Raw genomic sequence first — 21,366 nt, 5'->3', positions numbered from 1 at the left:
CGGGTCTCTGCTGACCAGCATCTCTCTTGTATAAAGAGCCAGCCCTTCAACGCAGCAGCCCAACACCCCTGTTAGCCTCCTGTGCAAACAAGATTCAGGTCCACTGGAAGAAGAAGAGGAGAAACCCTGGATGGTTACACCTCATCCAGCTCCTAAGCATGCACTATTTATTACTACTCGGGCAGCGGCTCTGCAGTCAGCCAATTAAGGCTATTGTAATTACTTCTCTTCAGCGACTGCAAACGGCCGAGTTAAACGACAGATTTCCCGTTCAACAGTTACTGAGGCTGCTGAAGTGAAGAAGCAGAAGTGCCGGCATTGCTGAGAATATGCTCTGACCATATGTTGAGGCAAGGGATGCTCACCGAATGGATGGAAGAGGCGGCGGCGGGGGAGGAGGGAGGAGGCCTGGATGTGGGACAGGAACCTCTGCAGCAATGAAGCATCCAAAGCAATCAAAGGAGAGCGAAGATGTAAAGCAGTTCTCATCACTTTATTGCAGATGGGGAGGGACATTCCCAACAGGCACACAGTAGTTTCTACCAAGAGCAAAGCTTGCAAAATGCCACTCCACATTTGAGGATGCAGTTTTGGAACAACCAGAAATAAGATCAGCCCCCGGGACAAACCCTCAGGTCTGTCATTGAGCCCAGTGTGGCGGGACAGGACTCAGGGAGGGCAGCTGAAGGTGGCACAGCCAGCCTGTGTTGTACCACATTGCCCCGAGACATCAGCTGGGTCTCCACACAGAGGCTGAGCTGAGCAGATTGTGACTGTGGCTCCCAGGGTGTCCAGCCATGCACCCCAGGGGCAATTGATGCTCACACTGCTGAGAGCTTTCCTGCATCCAATTAATGGGTGAGGAAACAGCCTGGCCATGACATCACAGAGAAGAAGGTCAGGAGCCCAGCCCTCATGCTTAGTGTGGTGCTTGGTGTCAGGCTCAGATGGGAGGGATGAAGTAGATTCTAGGGCTGATCAGAAAGCCAATGAATGCTTATGGAGCATAGGAAGCTGAGCGTGCCCGCGGGATTCAGACCTTACGTGTGAGAAAGCGGAAGGGGGAGTGAGTTTGCACAAACCCACAGCCCAGATTAAATCTTGTCTTTAAACCCTGAGTTCCAGCAACAGTATCTGTTTTAATGCCTACAGGCCTTGCTTCCCTCAGCAATCTCAGCCATCAGTCTCCTGTGACTGACAACTCTAGGAATGAATCTCTTTTGAAGCTGACAAAACTCACTCTGAACTGATTTCCTCTGGAGCTCTGTTTATCTGAGGCTGACACTGAAGAAAGCTGCTCGGAAGCAATCAGAGCTGATAGCAGCCACGTCTGTTTACCCCCCCAGACCTGCACTGATGCAGCAACAGCCACCAAGCACGGCCAAGGCCAGCGCTGGCAAGAGCAGCGCCTGCCAGGAAGCAGACAGCTCATTTTCTGTTTCCCGGGTCCCTTCCCCTCTGCAGGCCATGGGCACAGCCTCAAGGGCACCCAGGGCAGGCTGCCTGGCAGAGGGGGACCCAGCTTGACTCACAAGGCAGCAGCTGAAAATATTCCCGGCGTCTGTTTTACAGCGCCATAAAGATTTTATGCACTGCGTTTAGCCTTGTGTCTCCGCATTCATCGCCTTAAATGCCGAGCGTTTTACTTTAATGCCGTGGTGGCTACAAGCAGGAATACTTAACTTCAATAAATAAGAAGTAATCACATTTTTCCCAGTGAATGGATTGAAAATGGCCACTGGGAGAGTTTGCCTTCTGAAGTTCAAGGCCTGGGGCTTTGCTGGGGGTTTCCAGCAAACTGCAGACACTGTGGAGCATCCCCAGGAAAAAAGAAGTATGTATAAATAACAAAGCATATGCATCTTTTAATTGAGGAACTGGTCTGTAGCTCGGGCACAGCATGCTTGTGCCCAAAAGCCAGCATTAAACATTCCAGTTTAAGCAATGGAGGGAAAGAGGGCCAGAAGCAGATGGACTCAAACTCTATTGCATTCGTGAGTAAAATCTACTGGAAAAGCACATTAGCGTTCCTTGGGAACTAGAGCATTTCATCGGGGAACGCACGCACAGAAGAGAAGCTTCTCCAAGTGAATCCAGATGACTCCAACACACTGCCAGGCACAGCCCCTGCAGGTCACTAACATGCTTTGTCCAGGCTTCAGATGCACTACTTTCATCCACCTGGAAGCTCCAGGCACCACAATCAGCTGAACACCTCTGGGGGCAATGACTGCTCCCTTGAGGCAGCAGCTGGACCAGCTCACAAAGCCACACTTCAGCTTGCAATCTAGATGTTCACCGTTTGGAAGAGCTCGATGTCTCATGAGATTATAGGTTCATTGAGGCACACAACCAGAGTTTTACCAGGGAAAGAACGCGGAGTAGGTTAGCAGTATATTAACCAAGTATGTCTGAGATGATCCCCTGTAAGAAGACTTGACCAAGAAGGTATAAACCTAACCAAACACCTTGATGCTTTGACAGGTTCACATGCAGTAACTGCATCATACCTCCTCTCTCCAAACATGTTTCCCACCTCTTACCTCCACTCCCTGCCTCTCGTCCAAAAGACAACAAGTACAGGGTACGTGGAGACGATGCCAAGGAGAAGGCGACAACAGGTCCCCGCTGGAAACATCCCTGCAGTTCCCAGATTGCCCAACTCCAAAACCACATTAAGTTTCTCTGAGCTTGAAACTATCAGCTCCACTAAATCATTCCTGAAACTGAGATGCTGGTTGGCTTGCAGCTGTGCTCTGCAGCTCACCCATGGCTCCTATTCACAGTCATAGGAGACACTAGGAATTAGGATGTGGACATACAAGGCACGAAGCTCGTTTGCTTTCTCCATCTCACTCTTTCATTACAGCAAAATGACAACTCAAGACAACAACCAGACACCACTGTTGTCCCATGACTGGTGGTCCACCAGCGACTATGAGAAGACTTTCATTTTCCTGCAGCAACCAGGAGATCTTCCAGCAGCCCCTGCTCAGCTCTCCTCAACTCTACGTGATGATCCACAAGGTCTCTAACAGCAGCTTGCACAACATCACCCAGAATACCTTGCATGCCTCCCTTTGAAGCTGCGACCTGATTACCATAAGCAAGGCACTGCAGATGTACCTCTGCAAGCCCAGAAGCACCAGGGGAAATGAATATATTAGTATTTATCATATTAATGCAGATCAAGCTGGGTATTTGTTCTGACATTTCAATAATAGCTTTTTCTTTTTTTTTTTTTAGGCAGCAGCTTGTATTTTCTTCTGCCTTAAATAATTCATTGTTACATTAAACTTATTTTAAATTGGGGTCTTTTTTTTTTTTCATCAAACCAAATCCTTATTTGGATGGCCAAAGGGGAGAAAAAGTATAAATGAAAACTCTCACTTTTCTCTCCTCCCTTCTTTCATTCCCTCTCTTTTTTTTCCCCCTCTTGTTAAAATCTCTTAATCAAAGTGACAATCTGTCTTTCCCAGGAAGGAAGCTGGTGCCTTTGAACAGTGCTGCTCCAATAGCTCTCTGCTTTGATGTGGGATTTAACTTCTGCCTTTAGCAATCTCAAGTGCCTGTGTATGCATGCGCTGCGTGTGTACGTGTACTCATGTGTGCTTCTCTATGTGTCACTGCTGAGCATACACATCCTAACCCCACCCCCCAAGAAAGGGGGGAATGAGAGGGGGAAGGGATATACAGTAAATGCCACGACAGCACATGTCAGCAGTGTGATCCCTTTGGAGATGCTGTTCAGCACAGTTCAGAGGGAACCTTATTCTAAGTCTTTTCCCACAGAATTTTTCAGTGACATCTTCAAGCCCTTCCATCAACTGCTAACACAGAGCAGCCTGTTACAGGAGACCGACACCCTACAGAGGGGTAGGGATGTGCTCGACCCTGTTCTTGCAGTTTGAGGTCCTCCAGGACAATGGCTACAGAATACGTTCACATCCAGCATCCTCCTGAGTGCCGAGACACAGTGTGCAACAGCAGTGATTAGACTGCAGGCTGTCCCTATTCTCATCATAGTCTCTCCCCTGCTTTGACAACTGTTTCCCTCTCCCTTTCCTTTAGCCCTTCTGACCTCAGTACCTGCCCTGGGGAATAAGGTCTTTACCTTGTCACCTCCACTCTGAGGTACAGCACAGCTCTGTCTGGTACTGCACTGGGATGAGCTTTGATCACAGAGAACACAAACTCAGGCTTGAGCCAATGGACTCCTGTAAGAGGTTGAGCTCACCTTGCTCTCCATGGGAACCAGCCATCCAGACAGCATTTTCTTTCCATCAGCAAAGCTGCCAGTCCAGGTGCCCCCAGTGCAAGGTTTGTTGAAGGAAGGACATCGCAGAAGCTGAAACAGAGCAGAGCTATTGACATCTTCCCATCTCACGGCCAGGAAGTTTCCTCCCTACCATGTAAGAGAAGCACTATGTGCTGCTATGCTACCATCCTACCGTGGTTATTTATCAAATAATTCACCAAGGCCTCCACTCCATTTCTAGTCAGTGCCTTCTGGGATTTCACCTTCCCAATCACTACTGAGACCTTTCTCATCATTCACAAAAGTTTGTGGTCTAAGCAAATCAGATATTTTGGTTTTGTGTACACCGGAGATTTTACAGGTGCTTCTACTTACAGAGAGTCTTCCCCAGCGGTTTCCTCAAGCAGCAGACCAAATGTATAAACACTTTACAAAATAATGAACAGCATGAACCTCAGAACTACAAATCTCTATAGCAACTTCCAGTTAGAGAGAACAAAACCTCAACAAAAATGAATCCAGTCGTGCCTCAAGTTCCCTGTGCAAGAAGTCATCTTTCAGAATAAAGCTGGTGTCCTCTCATGGCCCACTAGAAAGAGGCTGATTTTTTTCTCTCTGAAAGGCATGCAATGAATTTCAGGTTTTCCCTACTGTTCTTTTGTTGTTTTTCTGTGGTATTTTTTTGCCCTCTGGTTTGTTCCGTGTGGTTTATTTCCTGTGCATGTGTCCTCCACTTGTTCCAAGGGTTACTAACAAGTGTTGGCAATCTGACTCACGTTTGTACAAGCTCTGGGGTAACACACTGGGAAACAAAGTTGATTTTCTTCCTACCTTCTCTAGAAACATCCGATGAGCCACTGCATGGGACAAACAGGGATGATCCAAGTCTTTCTCCAGTGCACGGCTGAGGAAACGCTCTGTTTGTGCTGACCAAACAGGGAGATACCACGAGAGATTCGTCCAATTTCCAACATCTGCAATGCAAGCAGTAGATTGTAATCAGACCGAAAATAAGGACAGCCATAAAATAGGACACAGTACTTCAAACAGTGTGGGACCTCAAGCACCAGACTCAGTCTGAGCAACTGCTGTCCCTCATCCCTTTTTGACTGAGACATTCTATGGCCAACCTGATCTACCCTGCACAGACAACTGCTTCATCTCTCCCTGTTTTTAGAACCTTTCTGCCCTCCCAGGGCATTGTCTCAATAAGTAAATATGGACTCCTGGCCCTTCTCCCCACTCCTGCAGATCCCTTCGCTAGGTATGCTTCCATAAATCCTCCAGTAGGCAAAACCAAGGGTTATATGTGCCTTCTGTGGAGCAGTGAGAGAGCACAACAGCTGTCACTTAAAACAAAGAAGCCTTGAGTCCAGTGGCAAACTGCCTATACCCAGGGGTTGGGGGGGAAAGACTTGGGATAAGCTTGAGTTAGAGAGCGGAGCAATCTGGAGGAACTGGAGTCCGGCTTTGTGTTACCTGGTGTACACACACATTTGGAGTCTGCACATTGTGGCTTCAGTGTGTGTCCTCAAATTAAAGCCAGGAACATAATCTGGTTATGGAATCCCTAGGTCATTTCAAACAATCAAGTGAGGTGAATCGACGGGCTAAGCATGTCCCTGCATAGGGCGCTGCACACAGCCATGTGAGCCCAAAGCTCCCTCCCTCCCTCTTTGTGATGGTGGCATTGCATAAAACCGAGCCTCTTGCTGTCTGCAGTCACTGTGCTGCACTCACCCTTGCTTTACATTCTGCATCTCCCTCCTGAGTTTTCCCACCAGCTTAACAGAGTGTGCACTGGAGAAGGTTCCTCCCGGCCCCTACCCTCATGCATACCCAATCAGGCCTTCTGATTATGCAAATTAAATACAGTAGCATCACCCCCTTGTACCTCTACCCCGCCTTATTCCAGCACAAAAAGGAGAAAAAAGTAACAAACCCTCCATTCATAACCAGAAACATTAATTATATGTAATGATGGGCAGTCAACTCCCCGAAGCGTTTGCATAATTACTAATGCTAATGGATTCAGAGTGCCTCTCTCCTCCTCATGGAGGAAATTTAATTGGAAAACGCATAAAAGCAGGAGGAGGGTGCTCCGAGCAGTCTGAAGTGGCACACGCAAAGCAGAGGAGCTCTCTGGAAATGAAGGATGGAACCTGGTCACTCCCTGTCAGCTCACGTGGCCAACCTGCTGCTTCCCCCTCACCTGGTCCTGCATCACCACTGTTTCTGGAGACAGGCACTGGAGGGATCAAGGGACAGGAGTGAAGAGTGTTCCAGTCAGCTGCTCCAACCCCAAGGGGATTATAAAAATCAGACTTAATGAAATTAGGAAACGCTCAACTAGATGCCTCAAAGACATCAACGTACGCTCCCTTCCTTGCAGTCAGACTCCTTGGGGCCTCTCACCCCACACATTTCCAACAGCTGTCTCTCCATTCCCTGCCTGCAGGTAGCTGCTGAGCTGCCCTAAGGCAGACTTCCCTTCTTTCCCTGCACCACTGCCAGTTCCATCGCTACCAGGCTCTGCTCCCCTTCCCCTGTAGAAACGGCCTCAAAGCAAACCAGGCTGGTTGCAGCACTACAACGAGGGGTCTCACCTTCACACATCCTCTGCAGCCTTGGATGAATGTCTTCACTTCTGTCAACCAAATGCTGGCTGGGACAGCCCTGGGGTCTACCCAGGCCCCCTCACACTGCTCCAGGTCAGCATTTCTCTATGGTCAACATTTTCTAAGGGGTCAACAAGAGGCTGCCTTTCACCCATTCCCTCCATTCTCCCCCCGTCCCTCCAGAGCTTTTACCCAGTCTGGGTGTGCATCCTGCAGACAGCACCTGTGAGGCCAGCGATGCTCCTTCCACCCCACTGCCTGAGGCCTGGGTCGCTGAATTGAGATAAGTTTCATCCTGCACCAAGAGCAGCTGGTGAGGCACCAGATGGCTGGGAATCTGTTAAAAAAAAAAAACAACAACAAAAAAACTGGGGCTGTGACAGCGGCACTTTTATTGTTCACTCATTCCCACTGCTGCCAGACTCGGAATGCATATCAAACAGGGCACATGCCCTTGCAAACACTACCAGCCGACAACTGTGCAATGTGGTGACAAAGCCAACCCAAGCTCCCCAGCCAAGCCAAGGCCACCTTGTGCCCTGAGAGCATCCCGGCCCCACTAAGAGACCTCTGCAGTGCAGTGCAGGGAGGAGTGGCCCCTTCAGCCCACCCTTCCCCTCCACAGCCACCACCAGCAGCCCAGCATCCAGCAGGACCAGACACTGCTCGTTTTCAAACTGTGCCTATAAAGTACCTTGCACACCTTCGGCAGAGCATAAATAATAAATAAACAGCCATAATACGGTCCCCTGAGCAAAGCAGCATTCCATCAGCAAGAGAACTGTCCTCTCTTTCCCTCTTAACATTCCAGTAGGTGCCCATTGCAGCCCCCTACTCAAGGAGGGGTTTGCACGTCTGCTTTTCATTGCAACCAGCTGAGAATTCAGGGGAGGTCTGGGCTGTGCAACCTCCTTCTGTTGTGAGAAGAGTTTGGTTCACTTTTCATACTTGTGGGTGCGAGGGAGCAGAGCCAGGCACAATATCACTTTGGCGAAGAATCGTGCCCTCCCTGACTTCCGACTCACAGAAGCAGCAGCTGCTCTGAGCCTGGGCCTCCATCTTAAACGCTGCCAACAACACAGAAATCCAACTGACACCGACATGCTCCAGAAACAGTGCCTTAGGCAAGGCTGGGTGGAAAAGGTTTCAAACATCCTTGTCCTCTTCTGTCTGCTTGCCAGGGACCTCCTGCAAGAGCTGCAGGACTCAGGGGATGCTGCATGTTTGCAGCACCTCCTCAGGACAGACAAGCAAAGCCCACAGGAGCTCACCTTGTGGCAGTAGCTGAAGTACCAATATATGGCTGGGCAATTCGTACTCACTGTGTTGGAGTGACTGGTTCTGCCTCAGGATATTATTTGAGCTGTTTGTGATAAGCAATTCTGAACTTTACCAGTAGTCCCTGTTCGCTGTAGACTCCAAAACCCAGGGTGTAAACCACAGCCCATGGGGGACTCCTAAAGTTCTTTGCCTACCGTTGGTTTTGTTTGGCTTTAATGAAGGCACATACAGGCATACAGAAGTTTTGCCTGCATTACAAGCGCTTTGAAATCAGCCCTGGTGTATGTTTGATCCATTTTCCAATACAGCAGAAGCGCAAGCAATACCATGCATGCTTTCACTCCCTCCAACTAATTCCAAAGCAGCGGGTAGCTCAGCATCCCTGCTTCCTGAAAACAGCCTTTTCTCATTCGTTTATAACTACAGTAAAGAAAAGGTTGAACCAGAGTAAATATGGGGAAAAAAAAACCCACAAATGGGGGGTTAGTCAAGAGTTCAAACCGAACAAATCTAAACTTGTAGCAAAACATTCTCCACACAGGTCTAACGGGAAAGGGAGAAACGTTTTCTTGATGCTGTGCTAATCCCACAGCAGCCCACAGGATGGGAAGGAAAGCAGTGAGGGCAGTTTGGTGTGACTTCACCCCAGAGCTCAGTTCTTGCTTTGTAGCCCCGCTACTCTGCAGCCCCTCAGGGCTCACCTGGGCTGGGTCTGGGGCAGAGAAGAGCTGGAAGGTTTCCTTCAGAGAAAGCAAGGCCTGCAGTGAGGCGAGGAAATCACTGAGAGCTGGAGGACTGGAAGTGACTGAGAAAGGCACTTCAGATACTCACTTTCCCAAGGCAGCCTGTAGCGACTCTGGGCAGCTGCAAAGACTGATTCACCTCCCCAGACTGGCTTCTTATTTGAGGTGGAGAGTTGGTAAGTGATTTCAAGCAGCAGCACTTCACACTTCTGTAGCATCTTCAAGAGCAATGGACCCTAACAGTCTTTAGAAACTTTAGATGGAAAGGGTCTCAACTGCTGCTAGGATCCAAAAGGCAAGCAGGCAGGCTGCAGCCACTTGTACAAGAGAAGCTCACCTAGAATAATGGATTTTCTGAGCCTGCTGATCTCTGAAGATGATGCCCCCATAAATTTACCATGGCCTAGTTTCTGTCTATGTAAGTCCCGGTCTCTGTGGGTTGCAGACCCACTAACCAGGATGGGATCTGAAATCAAAACCAACACCAGCAGCTATTCCTTTGGGTTCTCCTGCTTGGGTAACAACTCCAATGTCAATGGCAGCTTCTTAGCAATAGTTCAAGATACAACTGCAGGAGTTTCATTGCTTTCCAAGATGACTGGATGAGTGATTTTGCATTGAAATTTGCTATATTTGAAGCCAGCTCTCAGCAGGGCTTGCAGAAAATGTCTCCCAGTGGGACCTGAAGGTCCGCCACAAGCAGGGCAGTGAGCAAGCAGGAGCTGGAGGGCTGCTACAGAACAGCTTCGAAGAACAACACTGCTGAAAATGGTTATTGGAGGGAAATGCTGAAAGCAACAAAGTGGCTCCAGCGAAACCAGGGTGGCACAGAACAGCACTATTCAGAGCTGTCTGCACTGATCTCCTGAACCACTGGCAAATTAAATAACGCTGCTTCTACGAGATTAACCCATAGCTAAAACGCTGCATCTTCATAAGGCAAAATCTTTGTTTATTGACAAAAATATATTACCTGCTTTCTCAGTGCAGGAAACAAAGACGTTCTGGAGAAGGACAATTTTATTTGCTGTCTCCGATGCTACAAATGTTGGGAATATCAAAATATTCAATAATCATTTTCAGCTACAAAGTCGAAAAGGAAACAGCCCATCGTCTTCTTCATTACTTGGAAAGCAGCACTGAAAATTTCATTGGGAGTCTTTTCAAAAGTTAAAGATTTACTGTAATGAAATTATTTCAATATTGGCAAAGTGTCTCCACTTGTAATTGCTAATGTTTATAAGCATTTGTATGAAGAGTTATATTTCTCTCAGTTAATGGAATAAAAGAATTACTCATATGGCAAATATGGACATACCATCCCTGGATCAAGAAGGCTGCATTCCTTAGTTTTACATCTTTTGGCCCAATCTTTCCAGCATTCACACAGGGCATTTCTATAGGCTGCATCTGGAGACTTTTTTAAATGTTCACGGAGTTCTGGTGTGAGTTTGGTGCAGGAAAAGAGGACGAGGTCGTTCTACAGCCATTTTTAAGCTCTTCCAGGAAAACCAGCACCAGGAGGTGCTATTAGAACTCAATGCCACTTCTGGGCCTGCCACAGCGTGCTAAAAGCTTTTTAATGGCAGAGCTTTAAAATTAAAACAATGGCAAAAGACGTTAATTGAAAGGTAAGTTACAAAGGGGAGCTGAAGACAAATTATTCGGCCATAAATGCAACTTTAAGCAAAGAAAACATTGTGTCCAGAAAAAAAATAATAATAAAATGAAAAGGAATTGCATTCAGCGCTATGCATTAGCTCTCAAATGTCTCCCTTCACACTGCAATTAACTGAACTGCCTTAATCCAATCCAGCCACTGACAAAAAACAACACTGTTGACTTCTCAGGAAGCCACAACAATTACTCAAAGGCTACAATTTGTCAGAAAGCCTGGTGGAACTGTGCCCTGACTGCAGCATACACTGAGAGACCCAATAACATGGACAGTGAGTGCAGAACTCAGCAGTCCTACAGTCAAAACTGGCCAAAGTCGTTTAAATTCTCAGGCTCAACCCCTCCAACTCACAGCACGCATCACATATGTTCCCTCTCCCTCTCCCTTCCCTTCCCTTCCCTTCCCTTCCCTTCCCTTCCCTTCCCTTCTCTTCCCTTCCCTTCCCTTCCCTTCCCTTCCCTTCCCTTCCCTTCCCTTCCCTTCCCTTCCCTTCCCTTCCCTTCCCTTCCCTTCCCTTCCCTTCCCTTCCCTTCCCTTCCCTTCCCTTCCCTTCCCTTCCCTTCCCTTCCCTTCCCTTCCCTTCCCTTCCCTTCCCTTCCCTTCCCTTCCCTTCCTTTCCCTTCCCTTCCCTTCCCTTCCCTTCCCTTCCCTTTCCCTTCCCTTTCCCTTCCATTCTCTTCCTTCCAGAGACACAGGAATAATATTTTCCTTGAGAAACAAACTTAGAAAGACTGCAGAATTATTGACTCTGAGTTTCAAGTTAAAGTCAGTTTCAATCATACGTGCAAAGAGCTTTATGAAATAATTCTAAAAAATCAAAGATATATTGGAATGCACTGAAATGGTTAATAATTATTGTATTTTAGACAAAAATTGACTCTTAGGGAAATGCAATTTTGTATTCACCAGCAATGGAAAAGCAGACTAGAAATTCTAAAGAAAAGAACAGGCTTTAAAACACCCTCAGAAACTATCAGCTAATAAGATGGTTGTGCTCATTCTTGAAGATTAGCACCTTGATTCCAAATGGTGATGAAAAGTACTGTAAGGCAACCCCACAGCCAAACACAAAGATAGAGGCCCTCCACACAGCACAGGTTCTCCCTGCTCAAGGGAAGCCATTTCCTTGCCCTCAGATATAGCAGAGATGCAGCCCGTGCAACCTCTCTGACCTTGCAAAAAGGTCTTAAAGGAAGGATTTCCACCTTTCTCCAGTCCTCCAAGGGTCATTCTGACAGAAGGGAGCTCTGCAGGATAGTTATTGGTGGATGTTGCATCACAATCTTTTTCTTATCATTTTAAATGTGTATTTTGTAGTAAAATGTTGGCTTTTGTACAGCTTGAGGTTCTTAGCTTACCTGCTAAGGCACCTTGTGCTTGCATAGAAGCTGTCGCCACCCATGCATTAGCTACAGCACCTGAAGCTCCTCACAGACATGCTTCAAACAGGAGAACACATGCAAGTCCAGTATGCGGCCCAGAACTGCCCCCAGACCCATATGTGCACAGACAGCCTCCTCACGAACGCCCTCCTTAGCCAGGAACCTGGGTTAGACGCTTGAATAAAACATAGCAGATCTGTATTCCAGTCATGAGTTCGCCTAAGATTCTCTGTGTGACCTTCGGCAGGTCATTTAAGCTCTCTGTAAAAATAAAACTGATAACACTTCCACTATCTGCCTTGCCTAGTTAGACCTCAAGCTCCTCAGGCAGAGACTGCCTTGTACATGCATCGAGTCTGCAGCAGTTGGGGCCTCTAATAACTACTGTGATGAAGGTAATTATTAACTGGAATAATGCAAGCTGCACTGGCAGGTACAGAGTTGCTCTATCCCCAGAAACATTGCAAAAGGAAAATAATACAAAGCAGAAAGTTGTGGTCAAGCAGAACAAGGATATTATCAAAGGTACAAAAAATATTGTTGAGCTCTGTGATCAAACTGGAAGGCAGGCTTAGGGCCGTAACGAAAGGAATCACATTATGACCTGCTTGCACAGCACGACAGCACAGCCTCGTGCGGAATGCACCAAGGCTTTTCCTTTCCATTATGCTTAGGTGCTGTGGTGGCAGCTCATTTTTCCTCCTTTTCATAAATGAAAATGTAAATGACCAGCAGTGAGGAAAGTCAAACCCTTTCTGAGGGGCTGCTCCCATGTTTTAGCAGGGTGCAAGACCTTGTGATTTGCCTGTTTTGCCTGTTCTGGTTATCTTTATAATGTTAATGTTAAAAACTCGTGGAGAACATATTAAAAGAAAAATGGTATAGAATGTCTATTTGGATAGAGCTGAAATGCACCTTTGAGAACAGCACGTTTTGCTTTGCTTCTGCCCACGAGCCGAGAAAGATGTTGTAATACCAATGCTGAGGTTTGCTGAAAAAAATCTTTCCTGTTCCCAGTTCCCTGTTTCTTCTCCTGTCTTTCAGCCCTTTGAACAACAGCACAAAGAGACCTAGGGGCCATGGTCACAGGGTCCCAAGCAGCAGCACTTACCAGCTATAAATGACCGTGCAATACAGCTGCTCCAGCTCATTTCAGGCTGCTTCTCCAGTGAGCTCTGCCTGTGGGCTCACAAGCTGCTTAAAGGGTACAGTCCCAGTACAGCCACTGGGAGCCTGAAGTAATTAGGTGTGCTCTGCTTAAAAGGGAGGTGCAGGGGAGAAGGGAGAAGCACAGCTGTATTTTTATACCCTTCCTTACTGAGTTCAAAATGGAGCCCGACACCTTTGGGCAGGATTTTGCTTTGCTGATTTCATTTTGGCTCCTGCTTCTTGTTGTTGATTTTTGTTTGTTTTCTTTCTTCTATTAGAAATTAATTTCCTGTCTCACCTGCTTTCTCCCAGAAAATGTTGTGGATGGATGGTGAACTAATAGGTTTAGGATATCAGAGGAGCCAATAGGCTGAAAGAGTTCTGCAAATCACAAATAAACCTTTTTATCTTAAAAGAGGCATTTGCTGAAAGGCTACCACAAAGATGAATCCACTCACCTAACAAATGTTCAGACCAGCCTTTGCATAGCAGGAGGTGCCGACTGCTTAGGAAATATGCTTCACAACCCACCTAAAAACGCTGAGGCAAGTGTAAAATCCATACACACACTTACGTGCACACACAGAGAATGGTTTTTACAAGAAGCAAGCAGCTTTCCTCTGAATTCCTTTGTTCTTTATACTGGTTTTGGACAGACAGCGTCTGATTCCACCACTGCATCACTGGCAAAAAGCAGCTGATAACCAACCTCTTAGGTACTGAAGCCAGAAATGATGACTGGGATCACTTATGCCATGCTCACCTTTTTATACCCAGACACACAGGTACATATGTTGCTTATTCCACAACCCCTTTCTGTTGTCATCACGTTGTTACAGCGATGCTGACAATGGGACTCAATTACCACCTGTGCTCTTCAGCCCCTGAACCTTCTCATGGCTAACCTTTGTTAGTCAGGGTAGTATGGTTAGGAAGTGGTTGGGCTTGATGATCTTTAAGGTCTTTCCCAACCTGAGTGATTCTATTCCATGATTCTATGGCAATGGGAATTAAACATGAAAGAGTCAACCATTTCTACCTGATTCTGAAGGCTTGGACAAACTTGCCACCTTTGAGTTTCCTGAGCAGCCATTTCCATGTGTGGAGCATGCAGATGAGGGATGCTGCTTCCTCTCAAAACCTAAAACCTGATCAGCTCAAAGGGTAAGTAAAAATGCCAGCAGCCCAGGAGTGACCCAGTCGCCAACTGTGAGTAATAAGATGGATCCATCTCTTATTTCTTCCCACCTTCTTCATAAAGATCTATCTGCAGACCAGCTCCCACCCAGAAACAAAGGTGAACACCTGCAGGCTGGAATCCCTTCTGAGCTTCACAGAGGTGACAGCGCTCGCTGCAGAGCCAAAGCCTTTCTGGGCTCTGTGATTAAGGGATGCTGTACCCCAACGGTACTCAGGCACAAGCATCTGTACAGAAAATTCATTAAGCCAATTGTAAAACTGAAACTCAATATCATGGAAATCTGTGCAGGCCTAAAGTTGAGAATGATCCCCAATGCTCTCCTGAATCAGGGCCAGGATAAGCAAAGAGCAGAGGAAAGGGAATTATTTCAGCTTTGTTCCCTTCTGGATGCTCCATATGCTACAGCCAGCTGTTCTGGGTTTGTTCATACTCACTACAGCGGGCACGCGTGACAGAATCCTACCTCCCTTCAGTGTGACTCAATCATATTGGGTCTCAAATGGTTTGCCCAAACCTCTGATGCAGTTTGTGTTCCCCCTCCCTGACTACATTTTCCCGTCTAAGTCTAATGGCTTTAACGATGCACATCCTGAGAAGAAGGTCAGGTGGCTGTTCTCTCAGCCCATTCAGAGCATCCTCCCTCACCCACTGCTCATCTACCACCTTATAATCACCTCACCAACCAGAGGGATTATGTCTCACTAAAAGGACATACAAAACTGTTTTGAGGGTCAATGTCACAGCCAAAAGTCTCTTAAAGAATAAAACATTTTCCTTTTAGGAGACTGCAGCAAAGCCCACCACACTGTGCTGGCTCCAGCAGCTCCACTGCTCACATCACACAAACTGCATGTGCAGCGCTGGAGCTGCTGGAAGGCAGTTGCCAGAAACCGCAGCAGCTCCACCTCTCCCCATGTCCTGAAAGGGCGTAAGGCAGCACATCCTTGGGTTCAGAGACTCAGTGATCACAGAGCCTGATGAGCTGCATTGCCACCCAGCCAGCTCTGGCCCCACCACCCAGGTGAGGTCCCCGTCCCCTTTGAGTCTCCTGGCTGCCAGCTCCCTGCAGGATCTCCTGGGAACAGAGCCCTGAGCACAGTGATAATCCAGCATAAGCTGTACATGGAGAGCACTGCACAGCATAGGGCCAAATCCCAACTCTTGGTTCAGGAGGATCTTCGGCACACAAGAGACGGCAGCCTGCACATCCTAGAATCAGACCTCATTTATTCTCTGTGCCTCCCTCTAAGCTGCTGGGCAAAGTCTTTGGGATTTAGCATTATCATGCTTAACAAAAGTTGCTGCGATGTTTGCCCATAGCAGGTCTGAAATGTTACGACAAGAAGATTTGGCTGTTCTCCTGCTGCTGTCCCTAACCATCACGTCTCCCAAAGACCCGCAGCCTTCTCTGAGCTTTTCTTTTCTTATTACTTTCATCCACTCAAACAGCAGAAATCCTTCCCCATCATTTTTTTTCCAGCAGATTTCTTTTGCACTGGCTCAGAGTGGTTCCTCCCACTGTTCCCCCACATGTTGTCTCTCGGCTTTAATCAAACTCACTTCCATATCTCCTATTTGATTAACAAAGTGCTGTCTGGCCCTCGGCCACCCTCCGAGCTGGCACGAGCAGGTGCAGCTCTGACAAAACGGCATCAATCTGTGTGCACCCTGAATTGGACTCGTCTCCCTGACAGAGGCCGCTTGCTCCCTACTATTTCTGAAAGTACAGTCTCATGGCTTGCACACGTGACCAATACAGGAGAAATGGAGTCAGTTCTTGCCTCTCTAATGCAGTCCTAGAATCACCTGATGCATAAGACGACTCATTCCTATGTTTCTCCTTCCTCTCTGACACTTAAATGTAGTCCTTTCAGTTTGGATGTCAGCACTGTAGGTCAGAGAAAGCGATGAGCCTGCTGAGTGCTGCTGCGCTATCAAAATCCATCTTGACTTTTCACACTGCTACCAAAGTGCTCTGCTGCTCAGGTGCTCTGCTGGCTGTTGTCCCATTGCAAGGCTCTCCCATTCAGAGTTCCCTTCCAGCAAGAAAAGAAAAAGAAAAAAGCATTAAACATGGTGACAGAGCCTGCCAAACATACAGCCAGTGCCTGGCTTTTCTGCACTGATGCTGCTCTAGCACTACACAGGTGCTGAAGGCTACCTACACCTGGCATAAGTAGAAGGCATCTGTGATCACACTATTGCATTACTGTTCTTGGGCCCTTTGCAGAAATGCCCATCTGCAGACCCAACCTCAGCACACTGTCCAAGTCCTGGAGCATGGGCATGTGCAAACTGGAGCCTTTTTAAAAGAAATCTTTGTGCTGGGAGTATTGAAAACATTTCTAAGTTAGAGGCAACATTGTGCTGACTCACACTTCCACTGAAAGCCAGTTTTCCGAATCATCAATGGAATCTGCCCAGTGACCCCCAGCTCTTTGATTTACTGGGTTTGTTTTATGAGTGAAACCTTGTGATTTAGATACCAGAGAGACAAGAGCAGTGGCACTCCTTGCTCCAGGGTGCTGGATGCTGTCAGTTCTCCCTACGCCAAAGAAGAGACTGCACAAACTCAAGGAAGGAAACTCTAATGCTATGGAATATAATGAAATTACTCTTGGCTAAGGAAGTAAAAAACCTCTGGAGGTGGAGAGCACACATGAAGGAGGTGCTACAATGTGCCTGCCCCGTATCTGCCTTCTTCCTCAGGCATCCACCATCACCAGCTTGGACAGGATCAACCCAAACTTCAGCAACATACATATGCAGAGAACAATCTGTACCTCATTGCTCAGTACAAGATGAATGCATTTCCAGAGCCTAAGTCTTGCATGGAAAACATATGGAAGAATCACAGGACGGTGTCTCTGTGAGCACTATGAGAACATGTGTTCTATCACCTTCCTGTGTCCCCTGTCACTGCGGACACATCCTCTCAGAGCAGCTCCTGCATTCAACCACAGATGACCGGAGTCCCACTGCAACAGCACAGAGAAGCGTGCAGGAGGAGGCCTCCTGAGGTCACAGTAGAGAGAACATCCACAGCTGCCCCAGCAGCTGTCAGGCTCTGCCAAGAACCCTTTGCTGAGGAGGTCTCTAGGAAAAGAAAGGGACTGACTGAGAGCAGGGACTGCATATGGGCAGCATACACTGAGCTCCTCTGACCTATGTACTGAGCAGCACATCTGCTCTATCTCTGCATGCAGAACTGTGTACTGTCCTCTCCAGATGAAGCTCAGCCTCGTGCTCCAAAAACAAAGGGAGGTGCTCAAGGCCAAAGCTTCTCCTTTTTTCCTTGACAGCTCTGAAACACCAAACATACCCCAGCATCTGGCTGGGCAGCCTGGCTTGGGCTGTTGCTTGCTTGCCAAGGAGCCTGATTGACAGATTAGATCAGACACACCAATGATGGGCTGGGACATCTTGAAGCTCCATTTCAGGCCGCCTGCCGTTGCTGTTTGCAGCATTAATCTCCAGTGACAGAGGGCCCCCCAATATGCATAAACCAGCTGTGCTGCACTGCAAGTAGGACGATGTGTCATATGTGCTAAGGGAGCAGGAAGGGCTTCTAAGATGCCTCGGTGTATGCTAGAGCAAAATATCCCAGTCAGAAACTCTGCCACTGACGTGGAAACGACTGAAATTGCTCACAGAAAGTTGGAAGTAGAATAGAGAAGCCTCAGGGTGGGGAAGGGAGAGCTGAAGCCTTCCTCAAGATGGCCTATATGCAACTCACCACAAAGCTTCCTATCAGGTAGGAGATTCAGGAAGCATTTTCCCACCTCTAGGAGATCTCTCAATTCTGCAGGATGAATGCCAAAGAGCAGTGACAACATTAAGCCTTCATCAGGAAGGGTCACCTCCCACACTGGCTGCGTGGTGCCTGCAGCCATCCATCAGCCCTGCTGCTCCCTTGCTGGCTATGGGGACGGCCCCTGCTTCTCCCTCTCCTTCTGCATTCCACCATGACCTCTGCCTGAGCTCCACTTCAAATGTTCCATCTGCAGCCCCTCTCTCTTCCCTGGTGGCACATATACCCACCGCTCCTGCCACAAAGCTATGAATCATGATAGAATAATAAGCCCGTTTATGAGCTGCACACAAACCCAAAGGACCGAAGAGCGGAATAAATCGCTACAAAGCTCTCTAAGCCGATTTATTCATTCAACAGGTTCGTGCTTTCACTCCAGCCTCCAATAACTGGTGTCCAAACAACGCGCAGCGCAACGGGACAAACAGCAACCTCCTTTCAAGAGGTTTGTTACTTTTGTCTTTTCAAGACCAAGAGATGAACTGATTTGTAAAGGCTTTGAGTCCCAGCGTGACAGCTGAACGCATCGCTGCTCTCCCCGAGTCTCAGGCTTGCAGTAAGGCCTGCAGCAGTGTTCAGTATGTCAATGAGCTGCTAACAGAGGTGGACGGCACACAGCTCCACCAGGGAGAGATACTGCCTAACCCCCAGGGTCCTCTTGTCCTCAGAACGGTGGACGAGGATTTAGTAATGGGCCTCTCTTGAGGTAGGAAGACATTCACAGTTGAACACAGCTGTGTACTGACTGCTACAATCAGTATCAATAAATAAAGGGAGCTTTGCCCTTCACAACGCTCCGTGCGGTTATCTGTTCTTCCAGATACTGCTGCAGCCATATGGTAGCTCAGAATCACTCCTCTTATCTCACAAAGAGGGAAATGAGGTTGTAAACACTTCATGAAGTTTGCCCTTATAGGGTAGAAGCACCCCACCATCACAGTGGCCACGACAGAGGCTTCCTGATGTCATAGTCAGGGCAACAGAATTGCAGGAGCACAAAGCCAGCTCCCTGTATGCACCACAGGCTCTGCCCTCACCACTAACATGGACATGAGAAACAACATGGACATCCTGAAGGAGCACATCAGAGCACCCAGCAATGAGCTGTTGGATTGCTAATGGTTGTGAGTGCCCTTCTTTCCCACCCTCAGACCTTGAGAAGAAGTGATGTGCCTTCTTCTTGGAGCCCCAAGGGAGCTATGATTCTATGATGTTTTGCTAGGCCTGTTATTAAGGCCTACCCATTGCCAGGCTTTCTAAGATGCTAGCAGGAAAGTTTCATTTATTTATTTAGTTTTTTTCTTCCCATCTCAGGTGCAGAGAATTAGGAAAACATTCAGTTATACAGGGTTTCTCACGTGAGCAGCCCCCCTGACAAATCATAGCCAAGTACCCAAGTCGAGTTTCTCTGTCAGGGTGGTTGTAAAGCAAAGTGTGACCTAGTCAAATGCACATGACCTGGCAACTAGAGATCCTGGATCTGCCACGGTGTCTCCCCCTGAATTATCTGCCTGGCTTGGGTGACAAGGCTTTCTCATCCATAAAAAGTAGGTAGCAACTACCCCTTAAATGCTCATGTTACTTAGACTACAGCACATCCACAGGGTCATAACTAAGACACGCATACACTGCCTCTCCCAGAGCCCCTCTGCACTGCTAGGTGCTACACAAATGCACAAGTTTCTCTTGTAGATGCTTTGGGTAGGAAACATGGAGGAGGAGGAAACAGCTAAAAGACACAAGAAAAAGCTTCTATGAGCAAGTAACATTTAGCGACTCTGTAAATTAAAGGCAGTATGGATGAGACATCAAGGGATCTCTCACAGGCCCCTGCTCTTATAGTTTCACATAGCATCATAGCAGAAAGAAAGTCTTAAGGATGGTAAGTGTAGTCCTTGATTCAATAGTCCCCATAAGATCCCCAAAGCAGTACAGTGTGACAGCAAGCAGCAAATCAAACTGCAAGCGGCATCTCTGTGACCTGGGGTGGGGTTTACCCTGTGGGAGGCAGCTGACTGCTTCCACTGATGCACTCACCACCAAATCCACCAGATTTGCTGAAATCTCACTGCAGAACAGTTGGTTTTCCAACAGCGTTGCCCTCATGCTGAGAGTATCCCCAATTTATCTCCGTGGGGATGAAAGGAACTGGGAGGAAAGCATTCAGTTTGTGCTGAAATTAATCCCTTCTTTGCTTTCAGAACAGCCCAGGAATCACTCAGCTGCATTTTTGTTCATGGCTAAATGCTGGTGGAAGGTGTAAAACACGGCTTAAAGGAACAGCTTGCTGCAAACACACAAACCGCCGGGCTCACGTTGCCTTCCCTCTGCAACATGACTCAAAGACACTGGGCTTTGAAGGGCTTTTACAAACCCCTTTCCTTTCCATAATTAAAAGCTGATTATTTTCACAACATGAGATGGAATCACGTTTAACTGCCTGATGACAGCATGGAGCTGGAGCAGGGGAGGGGAGGCACTCAGCACAACTAGAGGATGAACAGCCTGCAAAAACTGTGGAGGAGGAACAGCAATTGCAAAGGAAGGAGATGCTGCAAGTGAATGGAGGAGCTATTCTATGCCTGCAGGGGTGTAAATTTCTGCAAAGTGCTTGCTTCAAGCTCAGGGCTGAGGTCCATTTAGCAGAGCAGTGGGGGAGAATCCCAGAACCAAATTAGTAAGGACAATGAATTCCTCTGTGTGTCCTCGGTGCAGGCTTGACTCAGCACCCATTGCAGTCATTGGAAATCTTTCAAATGACTGTAATGACCCTTAAAGATTGCCAGCCAAGCCTGGATTAAGAACCATTAGGAGGAGCCATCCAGGACCGAACAAAAGATGAACTGTAGGAAGGTATCCTGCATGAACTGAAACCTCTTCAGCTCGGTGGGGAACAGGCCAAGGCATTCTGCAGGAGTGCAGGTGAAGCTGCCAGGCGAGATACGATGCAGTTTGAAAAAAGAAAGCTGACTTCATCAATTGCATGACTGGTCATGTGTCTGCGGGAAGGATGACACCATGGCACCTCCCATGTCAGCATGTGGTCCAAGAGCAGTTTGCTCTGCATTTAATTAAGGGCAGTGTAGGCAGAGGCAAGTGCTCTCATGTGTCTTGGGTGGGAAGACTCAGTGCAGACCACCACTGCTCCACGGCCATGCACAGGACTGCTGGCAGCCCAAGAAGGGCTCCTCCTGCCAACCCACGAGGGCTGCAGCCAGAGCTCTGGGACAGCACCCAGTGCTTCA

The 21,366-nt window shown here is 47.8% G+C and overlaps 1 protein-coding gene across 1 annotated transcript in view; it reads right to left on the bottom strand.

Moving 5' to 3' along the window:
• LOC107318454 (uncharacterized) overlaps nt 1-21,366 on the bottom strand; it is a 78,588-nt gene that overhangs the window by 47,002 nt on the left and 10,220 nt on the right. The window contains exons 4-6 of the mRNA XM_085514912.1: nt 7,069-7,213; nt 5,090-5,232; nt 4,238-4,348 (exon numbers count right to left, since the gene is read on the bottom strand). Coding sequence (XP_085371038.1) covers nt 4,238-4,348; nt 5,090-5,232; nt 7,069-7,213 — 399 coding nt within the window. The remainder of the gene's footprint in view (nt 1-4,237; nt 4,349-5,089; nt 5,233-7,068; nt 7,214-21,366) is intronic.

The sequence above is a fragment of the Coturnix japonica genome, chromosome 14 (assembly GCF_054131305.1).
Source record: "Coturnix japonica strain WE chromosome 14, WE-NBRP24, whole genome shotgun sequence".
NCBI lineage: Eukaryota > Metazoa > Chordata > Aves > Galliformes > Phasianidae > Coturnix > Coturnix japonica.
Note: the sequence above shows the minus strand (reverse complement) of the source record. Positions and strands in the feature narration are given on the sequence as shown.